General features: G+C 37.5%; 1 protein-coding gene across 1 annotated transcript in view; it reads right to left on the bottom strand.

Annotated features, from left to right (window-relative positions):
• Window positions 1–4,436: 4,436 nt before the first annotated feature.
• The window catches only part of LOC140141475 (uncharacterized), a 58,078-nt gene continuing 42,307 nt past the window's right edge, over window positions 4,437–20,207 (bottom strand). Inside the window, 8 exon segments of the mRNA XM_072163354.1 lie at window positions 4,437–6,974; window positions 8,923–9,056; window positions 11,161–11,252; window positions 11,255–11,461; window positions 12,829–12,907; window positions 14,119–14,225; window positions 17,245–17,386; window positions 18,045–18,150. Of these exon segments, the coding sequence (XP_072019455.1) occupies window positions 6,833–6,974; window positions 8,923–9,056; window positions 11,161–11,252; window positions 11,255–11,461; window positions 12,829–12,907; window positions 14,119–14,225; window positions 17,245–17,386; window positions 18,045–18,150 (1,009 nt within the window). The 3' untranslated portion in view covers window positions 4,437–6,832.

Below are 20,207 nucleotides of genomic sequence, written 5' to 3'. Positions count from 1 at the left end.
CACTAACATTGTATTGCACTGGACTGAAAGTGGCTTAGAATTTTTTTAATTGCTCAAATTGGTTAAAAAGTACACCAAATTATTCCTCTCATTTCAAAGATTCAGAAAAGTATAGTTTGACCTACTTGCAACATACAATCTTCTTGAATGGTCAATTTTTTTAACCCAACGAAAATTGTCTTAAATTGCTTGTCATGTAAAAACAAGTCAAATAAGGAATAGTTGTAACCATGTGGGATGTTTGGTTAGCTAGGAAACATCATAATGTAGGTGTGGTCAATAGGCTGTAATGGTACTCACCCTCTCACCACCCCTCTTTGGCAATAATTCCAAGGCTTTTGACCTCAATCTGGAATTTGTATGACCAATATCAAAATTCCATGACTTTGTCTTTTTTTTCTAAATTCCATGACTTATTTCAAGAGTTTGTTGGAACCCTGACCTGATATATCACCACAACACAGCACAAATATTATATATCTTATAAATGTAACAGCATCGACAAACTACAGAAATACACAAAACCCTGTCTAGCCTAGCTAGTGAGTTTTAAAAAAGTACAAATTGCTGGTAAAACCCACCGTACAAATAATTATTGAATATGAAATCATACATTAATTTAAAAACAAATTGCTAAAAATACATTGTAATAATAAAAAATACTGTGTCCTTGAAAGTACTTACCGTACTAAAAGTTGGAATATTTTATGACATGAAATTTAGTATCCGTCTATCAAAGAAAAAACACATGGTATTTTTGACACAACAGTTAAATTAGACCAACTTAAATTGGACCAAGTACTCTAAAATGTAAAAGATGAGGAAATTTTAATTTCAGTGAAAAGTTGATTATTTTACCAACTGCCACCTGGTGTAACCGTGATTCACTCCTATAGTCCATATGCCTTCTTTGAGGCAGTAATTTAAATGTTTTTTATTGTATCTCTACAATGTAATGATGATAAATAAAAATGCATATTATTTTCAGAAAGGAAATGATGCAAGGAATCCAGTTAGCATAACAGATTCCTGCAAAAATGAACAGTTTTTGAGAAAATCACAAAATTTAGTTTTGCTTTACTGCCTCCAAGAAGGCATACGGAATGTACATGTAAAAGTGTGACTCACATGACGTCACTCATATAGTAATGTGGGTAACCGTGTGATAGACAACAGGCAGGTCAAAATATATCGTAGGTAGAGGATAGTAAAAACAAAATTCCTATCATTTATTCTCATTCTTAGTCAGTAAAATATTATTTCCGAGATGCCAGACTTCATGAAATTTCCTGATTTCAGGAAATTTTGCTCAGATGTTTATGTGCAAAAGTATACACAAAAGTAAATTTTCATGAAATTTTTAACCATTTCAGGAAATTTTGTCATCAACCACTGTTATTTTAATAACTGTAAACTATTTTTTTAAACAAAAACTAAGTTACAGTCATAAAAATAATTTCACATATTTTATTGCGCCTACTGCCAGCGCATGATCCGCACTATGCATACAACGCGATACATACACGCACCTCTACAAGAGTGTTACGCGTTATCAAAACTCGTGATGACGTGGGGTCATCTACGACCTGATAGACGGCACCCAAAATCATGTGATTGTCCAATCAGATGTGTCTACAAACTAGACCACTCCCACTGACTAAGAATGTACTATATAAGCTTCATCTCACTATGTGTGTGTTGTCCAATAAGGGTTAAAATAACAATATTTTGCATCTTTCCTAGTAACACAAATTTTGGACAGAAACACACTAGAAAGATATTCAAATACAGTTTACACTAAGTTTCATTTGACCATATATGGTCAATTGAAACTTATATTTACACAAAGTTTTTTTTCTAATTTTCAATTTGTAAAAGATACAAAATTTTCATCTATTAATTTAAAAAAATGTTTAAAATTGTGTTATTGAAATCACACATTAGATATTTCAGTACAATCATGTCAACTGTGATATTTGACACTGTAAAATCACTTGTAATATTGGATGTATTCTCTGAGAACCAAATTGAAAGACAAATTATGATAACCTTGTAAAAATTGGTGTAAGGAAGCCTAAGCTAATCCAAACCCTAATCCTAACCCTATTTTGTATGTTAAGTTTTGCATGAAGAAGTAACTAACAATGTTGATATAAGCTACTAATTGGAATTGATATAATGTAACAATGAGAAATGCAACTAATTTTATCAGGGCTGTCAACTTTTTGGAATTGCTTGGCGTGAGACAGAGGCGTACCGGGATTTGCCGACTCCAATGTTCATTTTGTACCATGGTTATTTGAGCCACGGCGCTCGAGAATGTGAAAAGCAGGGGGGGGTAGGAGTAACAAATTATTCATGACGATCGTGAGATTTTACTCATTGTGCGTGAGATTTACTACCTAGGCGTGAGATTATACTACCTTGGCGTGAGACCGTGAGAAAGTGACCCAATGCGTGAGACTCACGGCCAATGCGTGAGAGTTGACAGCCCTGATTTTATGCATATTGCAGAATAAAACCAATTTTGTTAACAAGGTTACAGTTCATCACTAGTAACTCTGGTAAATTTCATGATATGAGCTACACAGCATATGAGCTAGCCCACCTCTGAAAGATGCATGGGGAAAATAACATCCAAGTGTCAATGTATCAAAAGGTCTGTAAATAAGAAACTAGAAGGCTATATATTTGTACACAAATACGGCTATACCCGCATGTTATCGGTGTACCCAAACTTAGAGTCCTTATTTGCTGAGGACTTAAAATAAAGATATTATAAAAAGTCGCCCAATTGGACGGAAAATGTGTAAAAAGTGAAAGTCCAAGTCACAAGCTTTAATTTAATGTAGGTTGCACTCTTGTAGCACTTAAAATAAAGAAATTGTAAAAAGTCCCCTCCCAGTGGAGGCGTCTCTCTTACTCTCCATAGGTTGCTGTTGTCAGTCTCTCTTATTCACAGTGAGGCTATGCAATATGATTAGGGGAAAACTATTCAAGAGGGAGTAAGTAAATTAAATGGAACAGCCATTTCAGAGGGAGGATGTAAATTGAACGGAATAGCCTATTTTGGGCCATTTCAGAGGGAGTATGTAAATTAAATGGAACAGCCAATGGGTATGTAATTTAACTGGAATAGCCTTAACGTTGATGTCATCTATATTATAATTACACTATTCTCTGTGGATCTGTTTAGTCCTACGTGTATGGGGTGGGTGTTAGTAACAATATAATTCTCAGGTGCAATCTGTGTACGAACTCTGAGGCCTGAAGCTGCTTAATTTGATGAGAAACGACCGGCCCTTTGTTTTAACATTTGGGGCCCTGGGCCCATAGTATTTGACTTATGAGGCTCGTGAACATATATTGACGTATAATTCTCTGGTGCTCTCAGTAGACTCAAGCTGGGCACTGTAGCTGCTTTATTTACTGAGTAACGGCCGGCCCTGTTTTAGCGTTTGGGGCCCTGGGGCCCATATTATGTGACATATGGGGCCCATATGTACATATAACAATATAATTCTCAGGTGCATTCTGTGTACAAACTCTGAGCCCTGAAGCTGCTTTATTTGATGAGAAACGGCCGGCCCTTTGTTTTAAGATTTGGGGCCCTGGGGCCCATAATATTTGACTTATGGGGCTCATTTACATATGTTGAAGTATAATTCTCAAGTGTTATCATTACACTCAAGCTGGGCATTGTAGCTGCTTTATTTACTGAGTAACGGCCGGCCCTATGTTTTAGCGTTTGGGGCCCTGGGGCCCATATTATGTGACCAATAGGACTTATATATACATATGACAATATAATACTAAAGTCCTATCTGTGTACTAAATCTGAACCCTGTACCTACTTTATTTGCTGAGAAACGGCCGGCCCTTTGTTTTAACATTTGAGCCCCTGGGGCCCCTAGCCTTGTACATCTGGGGCCAAAATGGGCAAAAGGCACATCTACAACTTATGGCCCATACATATGCCACTTATGAGCCCTAGTGATCTTGTACTTTTTGAGCTAGGCTTGTCAATCTGTTGCACCATATTTTAACATTTGGGCCCTTGGGGCCCACAATATATAACATATGGGGCTCTTGTATATTTGTAAATATAGAGTACCCCTAGGGCTATCACTGTTCCAACTCAGGACCCTGAGGCTGCTTCATTTAATGAGAAACGGCCTGCTTTGTATTTTAACATTTGGGCCCCTGGGGCCCGTGACCTTTGACCTCTGGGGCCAAGATGGGCAAAAGGCACTTCTACGGGGTAGGGCCCATAAGTGTACCATATATGGGCCCCAGGGCCATTGTAGTTTTAACGCTAGCCTTGACAGAATGATGCGTTTGATGGAGGAGGAGGAGAAGGAGGAGGAGAAGATGAAACCCAAGGATGGCAATATACCCGTCCATGCTTCGCATGCGGGTATAATAAACTGAAATTTGCACATTTAAACAAACATACAGGTACATTCGGAAATTACAGGTTCGTCTTTCAAAAATATCAATTTGTACAGGTAGAATATAATGATTGTCCATATGGTTTAGTCCCAAACCTATTTCATTTATGGTCACGGTGGATGCCAAGTGGAGGGTGCAGAATTACAACTAATTCTCCCCCTGTGGACTTTCAAACATTAATTTAACAAAAATGGTGTATCATAAACTCAATTCCCGAAGGGGGGGGGCACTCAGAATTACACTTGTAAGCATCCATGTGAAAGAAAACACAGATTTAGGGTGGTTTTGAAAAGCAAAACAGGGATCCACGCTTAGAGTCTCAAAACACTCATTTTACTGGAAAAAGGGGTGTCTTTTTTTAAAAAGAACAATCCTCGCTTAGGGTAGTTTTTTAAAATTACCAAATTAACGGCCATTAGTGGTGACATATCTATCAAGTTATTTGGCACAAAAGAGTGGTTTCCGAGCGATTGTACACACCAGATTAAAAAAAATTTGGAGCGGACTTCAACAGCACCTTGAATAGCCGATCATCATCACTGAATGACTCAGGAATGATACTCATACCGACACACGCTGTGTCTATCCTTGTTTAGGGGCAAATTTCAAACCAGTTCCTTGCTTAGGGTGTTTTTATTTGAGTAAAATCCTCGTTTAGGGTTACTTTGACAAAATTTTGACGTCCTCGTTTAGGGTCATTTTTGAAAGTCAATTCACGCGAATGCTTACAACTATTATACATGAGTGCCCTCCCGCACTCAATTTCGAGAAAGAGACTTATGAATATGATTGACATGTCCATCGTATGAAAAAGACTTTTTAGGATGACTTTTACGAAAACACCAACCATGCACATGCATCAAAACATTTGACCAATCAATTTCTGGCAATTTGAATGTGTATTCGACCACGCAGGGGACACCATGTTCAATACGCTGCAACCAGTAAGAGCAACATAATACATGATTGGTGTGAACGTGTCATCATCAATGTTTGATGGGTTGTGGTGTTTTTGTTTCTGATCAGCTGATGAAAAGGTGTATTGAGATGTGTATGGTGAGACCATTGCACCTGTTACCTTGCTAAGTTAGTATCAATTCATTCATTCCACCTATTTAGTAAACTATAAATGGATATACCTTATGCTATAGGCTTTGATATTGCTGTAAGTTCTTTATACAGCTATTTATTGATGGATGGCGTCACTCATTAAGTGTCAATTCAATATGAGAGGTTGGATTTCTTAAGCAGTATTCAGACTTTTTATTGTACGTACAATATTGTATGCAACATATCTACGTTGTTTAATCTATTGCCATTCTATTTCCGGTAATGTTTAAGTTCTAACGAATGTTTGATGACGTAAAATCGATAATATATTTCTACTAGATATTACATGTAACATATTATCGATTTTTCGTCATCAAACATTCGTTAGAACTTAAACATTACTGGAAATAGAATGGCAATAGATTAAATAACGTACATATTGTACATACAATATTATACGTACAATACTGGAGTCTGAAGCGCACTTTACTCACCACTAGCTATATGCCAGTTGAATCAATTCTTAATTACTCTATTTTTGGTTATCAAATCAATTTTACGAGTACATGGCATACACATAGGTGTAAAAGCATTGGGCTATTTAAGTTGAAATCCATACACCCCAAATGGAAAACATGACCGCAATCTCCCACATAGGGAGTGTGAATTTCAAATATGTGACTCCATTTGAAATATACACCCCCTGTGTGGGAGATTAAGACCATGTCTTCCATACAGGGTGTATGGATTTGAACTGGAGTATCCCATTGAGGTTAGAAATCGTAACCTCCCAATTGTTATTATCTCACTTCTCTCCAAGAAAGTGTCAGCAAAGTTGTGTGGTAAATCCTAGCTCCTTGATATGATGGTTGCCCCTCAGAGGTTGATTAAATGTAAGCCCAGAATACATTGCAGCCACTGACAGCATGTTTGCAAAACACATGGTTATTTTCAGAAAACATCACGCTGAGCTCCTGCTGTGCATGGTCAAGGTTGTTATACAACAAGATAAGCAATGTGTCTGCATGCATGCATGTGCAAGAAAACTTTGCTGGTTGCACCTTCTTTTCCCAAGCATATAAAATATCTAAAATTGTTTTAAAACACACAACTTTTAACTTTCTTGGTAGCAATGTATCGACAAACATTACCCCTACCCAATTATCAATTCAAACCATAAAAGTCGCGATGAATATTCCATCAAAACTACTGGTTCTTATTTTGCACATAAATTTGAATGTGAAATGATGTTGAAATGGCTCCTTTATTACATTGCACCTAATATCATACTGCATGCTGGGATTACATTGAATCAACCTCTGGTTGCCCCTCATGGTGTAGACTTGATATTGTTATATAGTCTCTTGTAGATCCTACTCATATTTCCTTCAAATAAATCTCTGTGTGATTGTCCAGTTAGCTCATAGCTCCTTGTCGATAGATGATGGCCTTCATTAATATCTGCTGATATGCTGTATGAAAATTAATACAAAATTGAAAAATATATTGTGATCTAAATATAAATTTTGGCATTTCAATTGTCAAGTGTCTTTTCATTTTATTCAAAACACTTCATATTTATAGTGCTTCTATTATACCACGCCAAGTGGCTGCCAACAACAATGGCGCAGGTATGACTACCTCTCAACCGCTCCCTATTGTAAACCTCACTGGAATGGAACAAGGGGTCTTGCCCACTGCACATTGGCCCTAATGGGGCTTGAACTTGCAAACATTGTGATCAGGAGTTGAACACTGTAACTGTTAGGCTACCATACTCAATGGCGCAGGTATGAATGACTACCTCTTAACAGCTCCCTATTGTATACCTCACTGGAATGGAACAAGGTGTCTTGCCCACTGCACATTGGCCCTAATGGGGCTTGAACTTGCAAACATTGTGATCAGGAGTTGAACACTGTAACTGTTAGGCTACCATACTCAATGGCGCAGGTATGAATGACTACCTCTTAACAGCTCCCTATTGTATACCTCACTGGAATGGAACAAGGTGTCTTGCCCACTGCACATTGGCCCTAATGGGGCTTGAACTTGCAAACATTGTGATCAGGAGTTGAACACTGTAACTGTTAGGCTACCATACTCAATGGCGCAGGTATGAATGACTACCTCTTAACAGCTCCCTATTGTATACCTCACTGGAATGGAACAAGGTGTCTTAGATCTTAGAACTGAAAAGACGTAGCTAGCTTAGTGCCTGTTCTTATTGAATAATGATGACATGCGCTGAAATTGACTTGTTTTAATGTGTCACATGGGCATTCTAAGGTGTTTTTAATTCAAATTGCAACATTATTCTTTCAATATCATTTACATCAAGAACATTCCAATTAAGTGCACAAGTGATCAAACTGTAGGTGCCAATATATTGCCCATATTCTTTATTACCGGTAGTTGATTGTAAAAACAAGTGTTATAATAACCATTCATACAAGTGTCAACTTTCTTTTCAGGTTGTTATGTTAATCATCAATCTCCAATTGTCTTGTTGTTACGAGTTCCTTCACGTTACAAAGTTTAGCAACAAACATTCTGGACTTAGCATTAACGAATATACATAATCCATATAAATTAAAATGAAGGTGTGACATTTTTGTCCCCCTCCTACACTGAAACCATGCTATTATGCAACTCCAAAATTGGAACACTTGCTCATCTTAATATGACTTAAACTTTATTTTCATGAATTGAGAAGAAAATAATATATATATATTTTTTAATCTAGGAATTTCTGGAATAACAGTCGTGTCAAATTGGAAATGCATTGAACAGTTGAATAGTACCAGCATCAAGCTATAAATAGCTCTCATCATACCAGCATCAAGCTATAAATAGCTCTGATCATACCAGCCAGCTCTTGCCAACTACAAAGCCATTCAAGTTTGGACATGTCTACTTAGGGCATGTCTCCCACCATACAGTGGGTTATATATATATCACTATAGGAGAATTCCCAATATGTGTGATGATCTAACTACAAGTATTTCCCAGATTGCACAACAAGTTGAAAAAAAATACAACATGTACTATCTAGTACGTAACATATATTTATAGTGGCTAATTCATTCAACACTAAGCAAGAAGTTGAGTTGATGCATCATGCATGACAACTAGGCCTACATACAAACAGGAGCTAAATGGCAAACTGGCTACTGGCACCCAAATCAAGTTTTAAATTTAGCCTTTGGCTTCGTTAACAGGACACAAATTAACATGATTACCATCCCCATCACTTAACAACATAACTTGTAAGCCTGTATTATTGTGTTCAAGGACATTGATCTACAGTTTGTTGTGGAAACTTTGACAAGTTGGAACTCTGATAACACTTGTTGAAAGACAATACTCGCTAACAGGTTATTGAACAAACCTCACAGCTAGGGTCAAAAGTATGAGTACCTCCGATCTGCAGCAGTAGGTCTGAGTAGTGACCGGGTCAGTGCCTTACTGTGACCACTTGTCCTTAATGTTGACCTTAACTCATTTATTGCTTCCTCTGAGGTCACCGATGATACATCTGACTCTGATGATACCTGAAAATTGAAAAAAAGAATGAACAATAAAATAATTGTTACAAACATTGGTGTGTTATGCACTTCCTCATGCCTTTCACACAAAATATACTACTGTCACATTTCCACTTTTTGCAGCAATTATTTTGTAGCAGTGGCTTTATTTGTCGACTATTCCAACATTTGCAACAGACATTGGATACTTCCTGCACAAAATGCTTGTCCCAAAGCCTGTACTGACACATAAAAAAACTAACTAACTAACTACCTAACTACCTAACTAACAAACAAACAAACAAACAAACAAACAAACAAACAAACAAACAAACAAACAAACAAACAAACAAACAAACAAACAAACAAACAAACAAACAAACAAACAAACAAACAAACAAACAAACAAACAAACAAACTAACTAACTAAACTAACTAACTAACTAACTAACTAACTAACTAACTAACTAACTAACTAACTAACTAACTAACTAACTAACTAACTAACTAACTAACTAACTGCATTAGGTTTTCAATTTCTCATATGAATTAAGTTGGCCTAAGAATGGACAATTAGAAGTTCACTGATGGCCATATATATGTGGACTCATAAAGCTCTGCCTATGTGATCTTATTGCACCAGACAAGCATTATGACAAGTGCTGAACTTTCCTGCTAAATACTGTATTCAATTTCAAGATTAACTTTGACTTCACAAAGTGCACACAAATCTCACAATATACAAGAGTTCTTTATCAATCCAATGTCTCACCTATCATGTGTGGATCAAAGTTAATTGTGATCAGATTTCTGAACATCTGCCAAAATTCCATGTTCACTAAAATATTTTGCCAAATCCATAGAGAGAGTTAGTCCTCGCGTAGATGCCACGCAACATCAAACCTGTGCATAGGACCTTGTGCAAAATAATATGTGCTGGAAGGAGAGTAGTAATTTGTACAAAGGATTTGGCAAAACATTTTATGTCTGGTTATTAAGCGTACACCAGAAATTTCAAGACCTATAATGGAACTGTAACCTGAGGGGGTACTCAATGAGTACTACTCATACAACCACCACTACCCTGCTGGCTTCTCTGGTTGTACTTCCACACCCCAAGTCTAGCCTATGTCTAACACCAACACCCCAAGTATAGCCTACTCTAGATGTCTAACACCCATCCCCACTATCCCCATATCATATGCCCAATTCTTAGTTTTAAAGAATTTTTTGTGCCTAGTAATCCATTTGTGAGTCCCTACTTTCCGTAACTTTCATAACATTTCATTCCAAACAGTTTCACAAGACCTCTGTTAATTTCTAAATTACTTCCAAAGACTGCATATTCAAATTGGTTCTTCTAGTTTAATGGCAAGAACTTATAAGAATAACCCCAGAATCTCATTGCTACCTGACCAGGGGCAGATCCAGGATTTTGAAAAATGGTCAGGGGGCTGAGACGTGAATTTGACTGAAATATGCCTCAGGTCTAGCAACCCCCTGGAACAGCACCAGTTTACCCTATAATCTGACCATAATTCTAATCCAAATCCTATCACAACTTATAGTTGTGACTGTGACATCCAGTCACATAACCCCAATTTTATCTGATTTACATTGGCTGCCAGTTTATTTGAGACTCCAGTATAAGCTCCTTCTTCTCACATATCGCGCTGTTCATGGATCTGCACCATCATACATCACTGAACTTATTCATCCATACAATCCACCACGCACAGGCTTACGCTCAGCTAACAGAAATCTTCTTGTTGAACAAAAAACATCCCGTTCATGGGGGGACAGATCTTTTGCTGTGGCAGCGCCTCATCTGTGGAACAATCTACCTCATCATATCCGTACTTGCTCTTCACTTGAATCGTTTAAATCATGTCTAAAAACTCATCTTATGAATATTGCTTATGATTAAGTTCTTGTTTTTCTGTATCTTGTTTTCATAATATTTTGTTGTTGTTTGGTTTCATTGCTATATTTTTGCTTGAGCTCTTTGTTGCGCCATGAGTGCTTTTTGCAGATTTGTGCTGCGATATAAATGTTCATTATTATTATTATTATTATTATTATAATTGTCATCACACATTTATATGCAAAGAGTATTTTAAATGCAACTTACAAATTCATTGCTTAATGCCCGTACAACCTTGTTGTGAATGCGATCTGATGTGCGTGGTGAATAGGTTGGGTCTCCGTAGCGATCTCGTAGAGAGATTTCACTAATACTGGACTGATGGAACGCGATCTTGAACTACGCAAACTTGGTGAAAGTGACCGTCGTAACTGTGGTGATGGTGACCTTGACCGTGACCTTGACAACCTAGGTGAGTATGGTAAACGACCATATGAGACATCTGATCCTGGAATTGGTTCTGGTGATGTTGAGGTGAAGCTTATATTGTTCATGCTTGCTACGAGTTCTGAAAAAAATGAAGGAATATACCATATATTAGTACTTCAGTTAAGAAAATGAGTTTGGTTATGATGTCTTAATACATCTCAACAGAATCCAGGGTTGTAGCCAGCCCAAGATAAGTGCCGGCAAATTTTACTACCCAATTAGCACTGGCTCGGGGCACAATCTTTTAGCGAACTTAAGGGATTGAGGAATAAGCTACAGGGGTATCACCCCACTAAAAATGTTTTCTTTGCTCTTTTTATGATGAAAAAATTGTTTTAAAAAATTTGGTTTACTTTATTCCGAGAACAGTGTGTGCATTTGAAAGCTACGCAATGTAAAACATGCAGTGACATCACTATAGTAGATGACACTGCAGGCCTGGTGATTGTGGGGGATTATTATTATGATCTGGACATAGGGTCTGCAGTAGGCCTATATCTTCATAATTGAAGGGTGTGAACTTATTTTTGGACACGCCTCTATTATAATGATACCCACGCTGTGATCTGTCTGTACACAGATTATATTTTGATTGCAGTGACTGTTTCCTTTGTTAGCACATGTCAGTCATCTGATAGTTACTGGACATGTAAACTTGCCAAAAAGGCGATATACTGCTGGCCCTATGCAAATGGTAGCTGGAAAGAAATCATTAGTTTACTCTACAGGCCAAACACAACAGGAGATGATCGTCAAGGTTGGTGGAATGATTCCAAAGCCCCACACTTTCGCATGAAATTATTTGCAAATTTATGTGTATTGATTGACTATATATGTATATCTTGGCAAAAAGTATGCACTTCAATGGTGAAATCAAGCGGGCGATGGGCACCGTTTGGCCCCCAGAAACCATGCCAGTGCGCCAAGGCAAAATTATATTGACGAGCAGCACCTATTTTCTCCTGAGTGGCGCTTGTATGTAGTAGTCTGACAGTCCCTGACTCTTTAAATCTAACATAAAACAAGGTAGAAATTATACCTGTAAGCATAACAAGTTTGACCATGTTGACAAAAACATTGTTTATATATCATGAACTGTGTGCAACTCACTTTTGTGTTTCATGATCTTGTTTTTCTTTTTGCTGGTATCCGTATTAAACAAAGTATTCTCAAGTAATTATATACGATAGGATATGCCACACCTTTGCGCAAATGAAGTCAATCACATTCTCAATGCGCAATCAAGTGTGTGGTGATATATGTCTTGTACAAGAGATTGACTTGTGGAAGAGCTAACAACCAAAAATCACATTGTCATCAAATAAATTTAATTTTGTAGCTCAAATTTAAGAGTATAATTATGGGTAATTTCAATTCCCTGGCATGTTAGATAACAGAGATGTGATGATGGAGGTAGAACTTTTTGACTGACCCTATCATACTCACCATCTGTCTCATCACTGAGTTCTCTTTCTATCTGTTTCCTCAACCATTTGTCTGTCTCAGTCTCCAGCGTGCCATTACCCTGTAAGAACAACATAAGCTTAACAAAGGGCTAATAACTGCTGGAGTTTTGAAGCATAGCTAGCTATAGCCTGCGCAACTCCATCTCTAATGATAGTCAGTCATAGAGGTTGTGCATATGACGGACTACGAAATGCACTACGATGAAATAGGTTGATGATAACATTTGATTGAATGGACTGCACTGCACCATGATTACGGTAAACCGTAAAGGACACCGGTTCAAATCCTTTGTTTGGAGCCAATCGATAAAAGCATGCAGGGTCTTTATTGGTGAATTGGTTGTTATACGACTATCATTTGAAGCTTGAGCTCTTATGATATACATCCTCCAGGGAGCAGTTTCAGACAAAAGCTTGTGATTATTGGGGCAGAAGAGGTACCGCTAGAATATACCTCATTTCTTAACATGTATAATGACCACTTGTTTTGAATCACCAAAATTTCAGTGAAGTAATTGGATTCTTTGCCTCTATAATATATGTAAATTTTGTTACCAATGTGTAGTTATTTTTTGAGAAAAATGCAAAAATAGTTACAAAATTTATCAGGGGGTGTAGTACCACCTTAAGGGTAGATGCAGTATTGTTGGTCGAAGCAGCCAAAAAAATCGATTTTTTATTATCTGAATCAATATATTAGTGAAAAATAACACTGGGATGTTTTGCAAAAGTTCATTCTACAAACCATATACTTTGAAAACTTGCTTAATTTATTGTTGTTAATGAGTTATGTACATTTTACAAAAGTGTTGTTGTTTCAGCCCTCTTTACAACATAACTCAAGAACCACAGGACCTATCAAAGCATTTCTGTGATATTTGAATTCTTCTACACGCTTCATAAGGAAATGAGCAATGCAATTTTGCGAAGCTCACTACCATTCGCAAGATGTTGTGAACTACCAAATCGCAACACTTTAAAATAGTGTATTACCTTAAGCTGCTGAAATTGCTTTAAAATAATATAACATACATAAGCCTTGGTATTTGAAAAGTTCACAATCCACTTAATATAAAGACAAAACAAAATTATTGCTCCTTAGTTTGATAATTACATACATGAATTTCATAAAATGAATTGTTTAATTTTACATCTGACTGACTAATCAGTTATCTATTATCAATGCCAAAAGGCAAAAGGTTTGTGTGTATTTGGATATTTCTAGCCATTTAAAAAAAAAGCATGCTGCATCTGAAGTGACTGTACCTACCATGTTATGATTTGGATGATAGTACTTCTTATGTCCCCAGTATCGTTTACCAACATACTTCCTGTAAACACGGCAAATCTTGCAGTCTCGTTCAGAGATGTGTACACCTGCAAAGGAAAAATACAAAAATCAGGCTGCTTACAGTTTGTCTACTTTCAAGTACAGACGCGGACGCACACATTGTACCGACTTTGAAGGCATGCATACCTGCAACAGAGACGCAGCACTACGCACTGTATATGCACGCGTTGTTACTTTGTACTTGAGAGAGGACAAACTGTAGTATTTGTTTGTATTGACATGCAGAAAATTTGATTGTATTTTAACACAAGAAAGTTATGTCTAACAAGTGGAACATAGCCCATCTCTGAGTAACTCGGCACACTATAGACCACTTGACATCATTGTTTATCAACAAAGGCGAGGGATTGGTCTATCGATATGCTCGAACGAATCGCTTCACTGTTCAATGGCTTTCTTGTACTATATGAAATGTGGTGGGAGATTTAAAATACACATGCCCTGAGCAAACTACGATGCACACGCACACTGCAGGGCAAAGAACAATGGAAAGTGCCATAATGCGTTCGCATACTGCCGGGCAATGACGTCACATGTCAAGTGGTCTATACAGGAAATCACTGTGGCCCATGACGCACCATATAGACCCATTTACATGTACAGTATGAATTCCAATTGAATGAACACAGCTTTCAACAGCTGTACTCAATCCAACCGCGATCATGTATCGCGTATTTCAAACTACAACACGAACGCACGACTTTGGATATACTAAACCAATCAGAAGTGCATTGGCATGGTTGGATTCACTTCCGTGTTACTCAAGCACAGCCGCACACGCTGGCGTACATCGCACAGTGTACGCAAAAATATGTCACGCTGTGTCAGGCTGTGTTCATTCAATTGAAATTCCCACTGTAGTACACTGACTATAAAAGATATGCAAAATATAATGTTTTTCAAAATTATTATTACTTGCTGTTACAATTCTTTCACAACAATTTTAGTTGGACCAGTTTCTTTATTTTCCATATCAAGACCATAATACAATATGAAATTATGGGAGGCTGACCAAAAACAGGGTAATGCTAGAAAGAACTTTTCACTGTTTTAAGCCGTTTATGTGGGAAATATAAACTCAACCCAGAAAGTATCAAAACAATTATAGATGGTCAGATATATCGGGAACTGAAATATATAGCAAACTTATTTAATGTATATAAAGCACAGCTTTCTCCTGCGCATTTTGATACCTCTTTTGTTGCTCTATGATATCATTTGGTCGAGTTATGGGCGCTTGAGTGGCTTCAAGTCGGATTTTGAAAGTTGCACTTAGCTCCTAATCAAGCCAAATGCGTTCGTCGTGTACACACACACACGCACAAAATCAAGACAAAGGATACCGATGTGCTCTGTTTACTTAACCATGAACTTTACTTTATTTTACTCCTTCGACTTCCAACTTCAATACTTGCTACCCTTTACTTATCTCTGACTTATCACATGAACTCTTTCTGCTGACATCTCAATACTTGGTGTGCCCACCATCACTGTCTATCACTGCCTGGTCATTTATTGGTCACAGTACAACGAGCTCGAGCTAAGTGCAACTTTCAAAATCCGACTTGAAGCCAAGCACCCATAACTCGAACAAATGATATCGTAGAGCAACAAAAGAGGTATATACATTAAATGAGTTTTTGCTATATATTTCAGTTCCCGATATATCTGACCATCTATAATCGTTTCGATACTTTCTGGGTTGAGTTTATGTGCACAAACATATAGAAGTGGCTTCCTGACCAGTTTTGTTAAAATCTGAAAATTGTCAGTATTTCCCCCCGCCCTCCATTCTCCCAAATAAAGGGTTCACACATTTTAAGTTCCTCAAAGACTTTTTAAAAATAAATTGCAAAGGTTTTAAAACATTAGAAAACCTATAAAAGTAATTGATATCGCATTTTGTGTGACACAATTGATCCAATTTGCAATGTCACATATTACGGCGTTTGGTCACAATAGCTAATTATGTAAGAAAAGAACTTGGAACAGAGGGTGAATTTGGCCCCAGAAACTCTGAAATGGCCCCAGGTTCCATCTCAATTTTAGTTGACCAGGGACACTTTTATCACAAAACAGATCCCCTGGATAGTGAACCAAAAATATCAAATTCAAAGCAACTAGTGCTTATTCCCTCGCTTTGCACCACTGAGGTCCCGGGTTTAAGCCCCGGTGCGGCCCAAGGACTCATGTGCACTTGGTTTATCCCGATCCCATGCTCGCTCTCACAGGTTTTCTCCGGGATCTCCGGTTTCCTCCTGTATCGCAAAAATCGGTGATTAGTTGTTTGGTTATCAAAACTTCCTTCACCCAATGGAATTTGGGGAGCTGCACAGATAATTGGTGGATATTACAATCTAAATGCGGATAGATGTGCGCCATTCTGCAGCAACCTAGTTGATGCGATCTGATTGTGATGATTCACAATTGCAGCGAAATTACAGCGCTTTGAGCCCTCTAAGATCTGGAAAGGCGCTTTATAAATCCAAAATGTATTTATTTTTATTTTTATTTAACTCATTCTACAACTTGTAATAGCTGATGCATTGGTTGTAGACCTTTCTTTTAAGACATATTGGAAGATTGTCTTTCATGATGGTGCTGTATCTTCCAAATGCTTGCCACCTGGCTTTAATTCTCCTTCAAATTTCAGAGTCTTGGTTTTTGTCTTGAAGAGAGAAGCATTGTCCAAGATATACATATTCCTTGACCTGCTCGATTTCAACCCCTTTTACTTTCACTATCCTGTCATGACCTTTGTTTTCTTCATATTCATTTTAGCCCGGTTACCCTGCTTGCCTTGTCCAACTCTTGCAGCATTGTCTTAAGTTCATTTAGGTTGCTTGATATTGTGACAATGTCATCTGCAAAGTGTAAGTGACTCATGTGCTCTCCGTTTATGTTGAGATCTTAGTTGCTCCAGTCAAGTGTTTTGAAAATTCCTTCTAGGATGGCTGTAAAAAGCTGTGGTGAAATGGTGTCTCCCTGGCGCACACCCTTCTTTATCATATATATAGATAAGGGAATTTACTTGCATTCACTTACCAGGTGATGGTCCATTGTTTTTAACTCTTTTACTGTCCACCTTGGCTTTTATTCTCCTACGAGATGGCGGTGCAGACATGGGTCTTTGTGGAGATAATGATTTCTTATGTGAAGGAGAGAGTGCTCTGTTATGGGAATCCTTCTGCAAGAGGGATAAAGAGGGAGGGTGATGAGAGATGGAAAGAGAGGGTGAGGAAAAGAGAGAGAGGGAAGACAGACAAAACAGAGAGGAAGGGGAAATAAGAGAGAGATGGTTAACATAAACAAAACAGTGATTGTAAGATTTACAGCTCCTGATTTTTAAGAAAATATATGCAAGAATTTATCCACAAATTTATTCATAAAATCCTCTTTAAGGTTTTCATTTAATGAATGATTTGATCTTTAGAATTGGTATATTGGGTTTTTTTTGTAAGTTTTGTGTAAGTATACAATGGAAGTTACACATAAACTTACAAGCTTAAGTAGTGAAGATGATATTCATTTATCATTAGGGGCGGGATTCACCGTTTATCCTGCAAATAGGGTTCTGTGATTACTATTTTGATGTGGCACATCACATTGTTTGATAGGGGCAATACAGCTAAGTCATCAACGGTTCAATTTTGCAGAGAATAGTTGACAAACAATTATTTCATGAGTTGTTGGATTTTGAGATTGTTCATTAGGTGATTAAAATTGCTCTTGGAAGCATCTCAAGTGCTACTACCCTCAAACATGACACTGTAACAGTCTTAATGACAAAAGGTAGCTACTCCACATACAACTTTCTTTCACTAAACATGACAATTTTCTCTTACCCTTTTGAGTATAAAGGGAGGTCTATCCTCCATCTGTGAACTACTAAGTCTTGGTGATGGAGACTTGCTACGAGATGATATGGTAGAGACTTCGTAACTTTTTGTTCTGAAAACAAATGAGAAGATAAAAAACAACAAAATGCATTTTAATGCTCTTTGTGGTCAAAACCAGCAGTATGTGTGCCCTTTTAAGGCCATCTTATCTGGCAAATGTTAGGGGCTGTGCAATAATTATGAGCCCTGTGGGGGGGGGGGGAGTAAAATTTCCAAAAGGCATGCCAAAAGATACTTCCCCTTTGGCCTGCCAACCCCCACACCGACATCGCCTACAATAATAATTACTTTGTCAGCAGAGATATTAAAATAAATACCGGGATCGATACACATGAATTTGCTATGCACAAGTTTGATATGAGAAGAAAATCTTTGGATACCGGGATAGAAAATGACGAATATCTCCCGTAAATGATTTCGTATAAAGAAACCAGATGTGGTTCCTTGCACTTGAATATATATTTTGAACAGATATGATAGTTGTTAGCTTGCATCTTGAGAGCGTAGCTTGCGTCTTGAGTAAAAACTGACAATAATTCTGATTCATATGTGCCGAATTATATAGCGCAATGTATATAGGCCAATCGTGGTGGTAATCTAAAAGCATATGACCTTTGGCGTACCATGCTCGACTGACACACAGCGAGGTCAGTCACCAAGCTAATCGGGGCTATTGTCAGTAGCCTTAGTCAGATGTCCTTCGGCCCATTATGAGACTCAAAACTATTAAACAGGTCGATACAAAATGGCCATGCGTGGCGGTGGATTCAACCTACCATGGCGATTTCATGAAGATATCGGGGCGATGACACTGTACCCCCCTGCACATGCCAAATTGTTTGGGATTCCAATTTGCAAACCTTAAATGTGACCGTCCACGTCAAAACGCTCTTAAAGTCGGCCCCTGGTCAATTTTGTTTTCTTCCGTGTTTAGAAAATATATATCATAAGTTTTACAATGATATATCATTTGACTTCAAACAATATCCAGAAGCGGAGTTATGGCTTGTTAAACTTTGCTCCTTCAGTAAAAGGGTACATTATTTTGGTGCTACAATATTTCTCTTTTTTTACATCATTGGTATTACGTTATCAAATTGTCATAATTGGCGGTCACTTCAAATCATCCCCAAGTCAACGAGGTTCAGGAATGTTCTCTCATTGTTGATTGTTAGTTAACCCACCACTTGAACAGGATTTGGCCAAAGCAAACAAAGACTAGAGCTATTTACTAACTCTATACATAAGTAAGCTTATTATCGTTCTCTTCAACAATAGGATTGAAGATTAGCGTTTGACTGACACTAAGATGAGAAACATGTAGGACAAATATTAGGTAAATATGAATACAACCTTTATGCACATTTTGCACTGTAACTCGAAATACAATTTGCCGACTTTACGAGCGGTTTGAGATGGATGGTCACAAACGGTCTAGATATATTGTAAGTGCAGCAAGCATATTTGCATATTTACACACTGTTTTTCATTAACCTTTTAAGAGCAGTTGATTTAAAAGGCGTCCCATGAATATGTGCCAAAAATCACTTGTGACCCCCCACCCTCCTTTGGCTTACCAAAAATTGCTACCTCCCCTCTTGGCTGGCCAAAAAAATTCTTGCCCCCACCATTTTACCCTCCTCCAAGGCTTGTAATTATTGCATAGACCCTTAGATTTTTTAGCATGTCACACATTTTGGTTTGGTTTTTTTTTACTTGCTGGGTACGCTTATATTGAAACTTTAGCCCGACTAGACAAATATTACATTAAAATATTACATCAAAATATTATATCAAAATGATTCAAAGTGATATCTCTCAAGTTCACCATGGAAATAGTAGATGAGAAGGAATCACAACGAAATCGATCACCTGTGACTAGTCCCTCTTATCTATTCTTCATTACAAAGGAAGAGGACTCAACAAATTCTCTTTTGAAGACACTCACACTGCCGCCATCAGCGTGATCTGGTAGCATAACTGGAAATTCATAACAATAAATCTTTGCGAACAAACAAATTTTGAACCGGTTGTTGTGACTTTGGTTGATAAAGCGCACTTTTAATGTTCATATAGACTGGATTCTGTAAACATTTGCAACAAGTTTCT

Source organism: Amphiura filiformis, chromosome 19 (genome assembly GCF_039555335.1).
Source record: "Amphiura filiformis chromosome 19, Afil_fr2py, whole genome shotgun sequence".
NCBI classification, from domain to species: domain Eukaryota; kingdom Metazoa; phylum Echinodermata; class Ophiuroidea; order Amphilepidida; family Amphiuridae; genus Amphiura; species Amphiura filiformis.
This window is presented reverse-complemented; position numbering and strand designations above follow the sequence as displayed.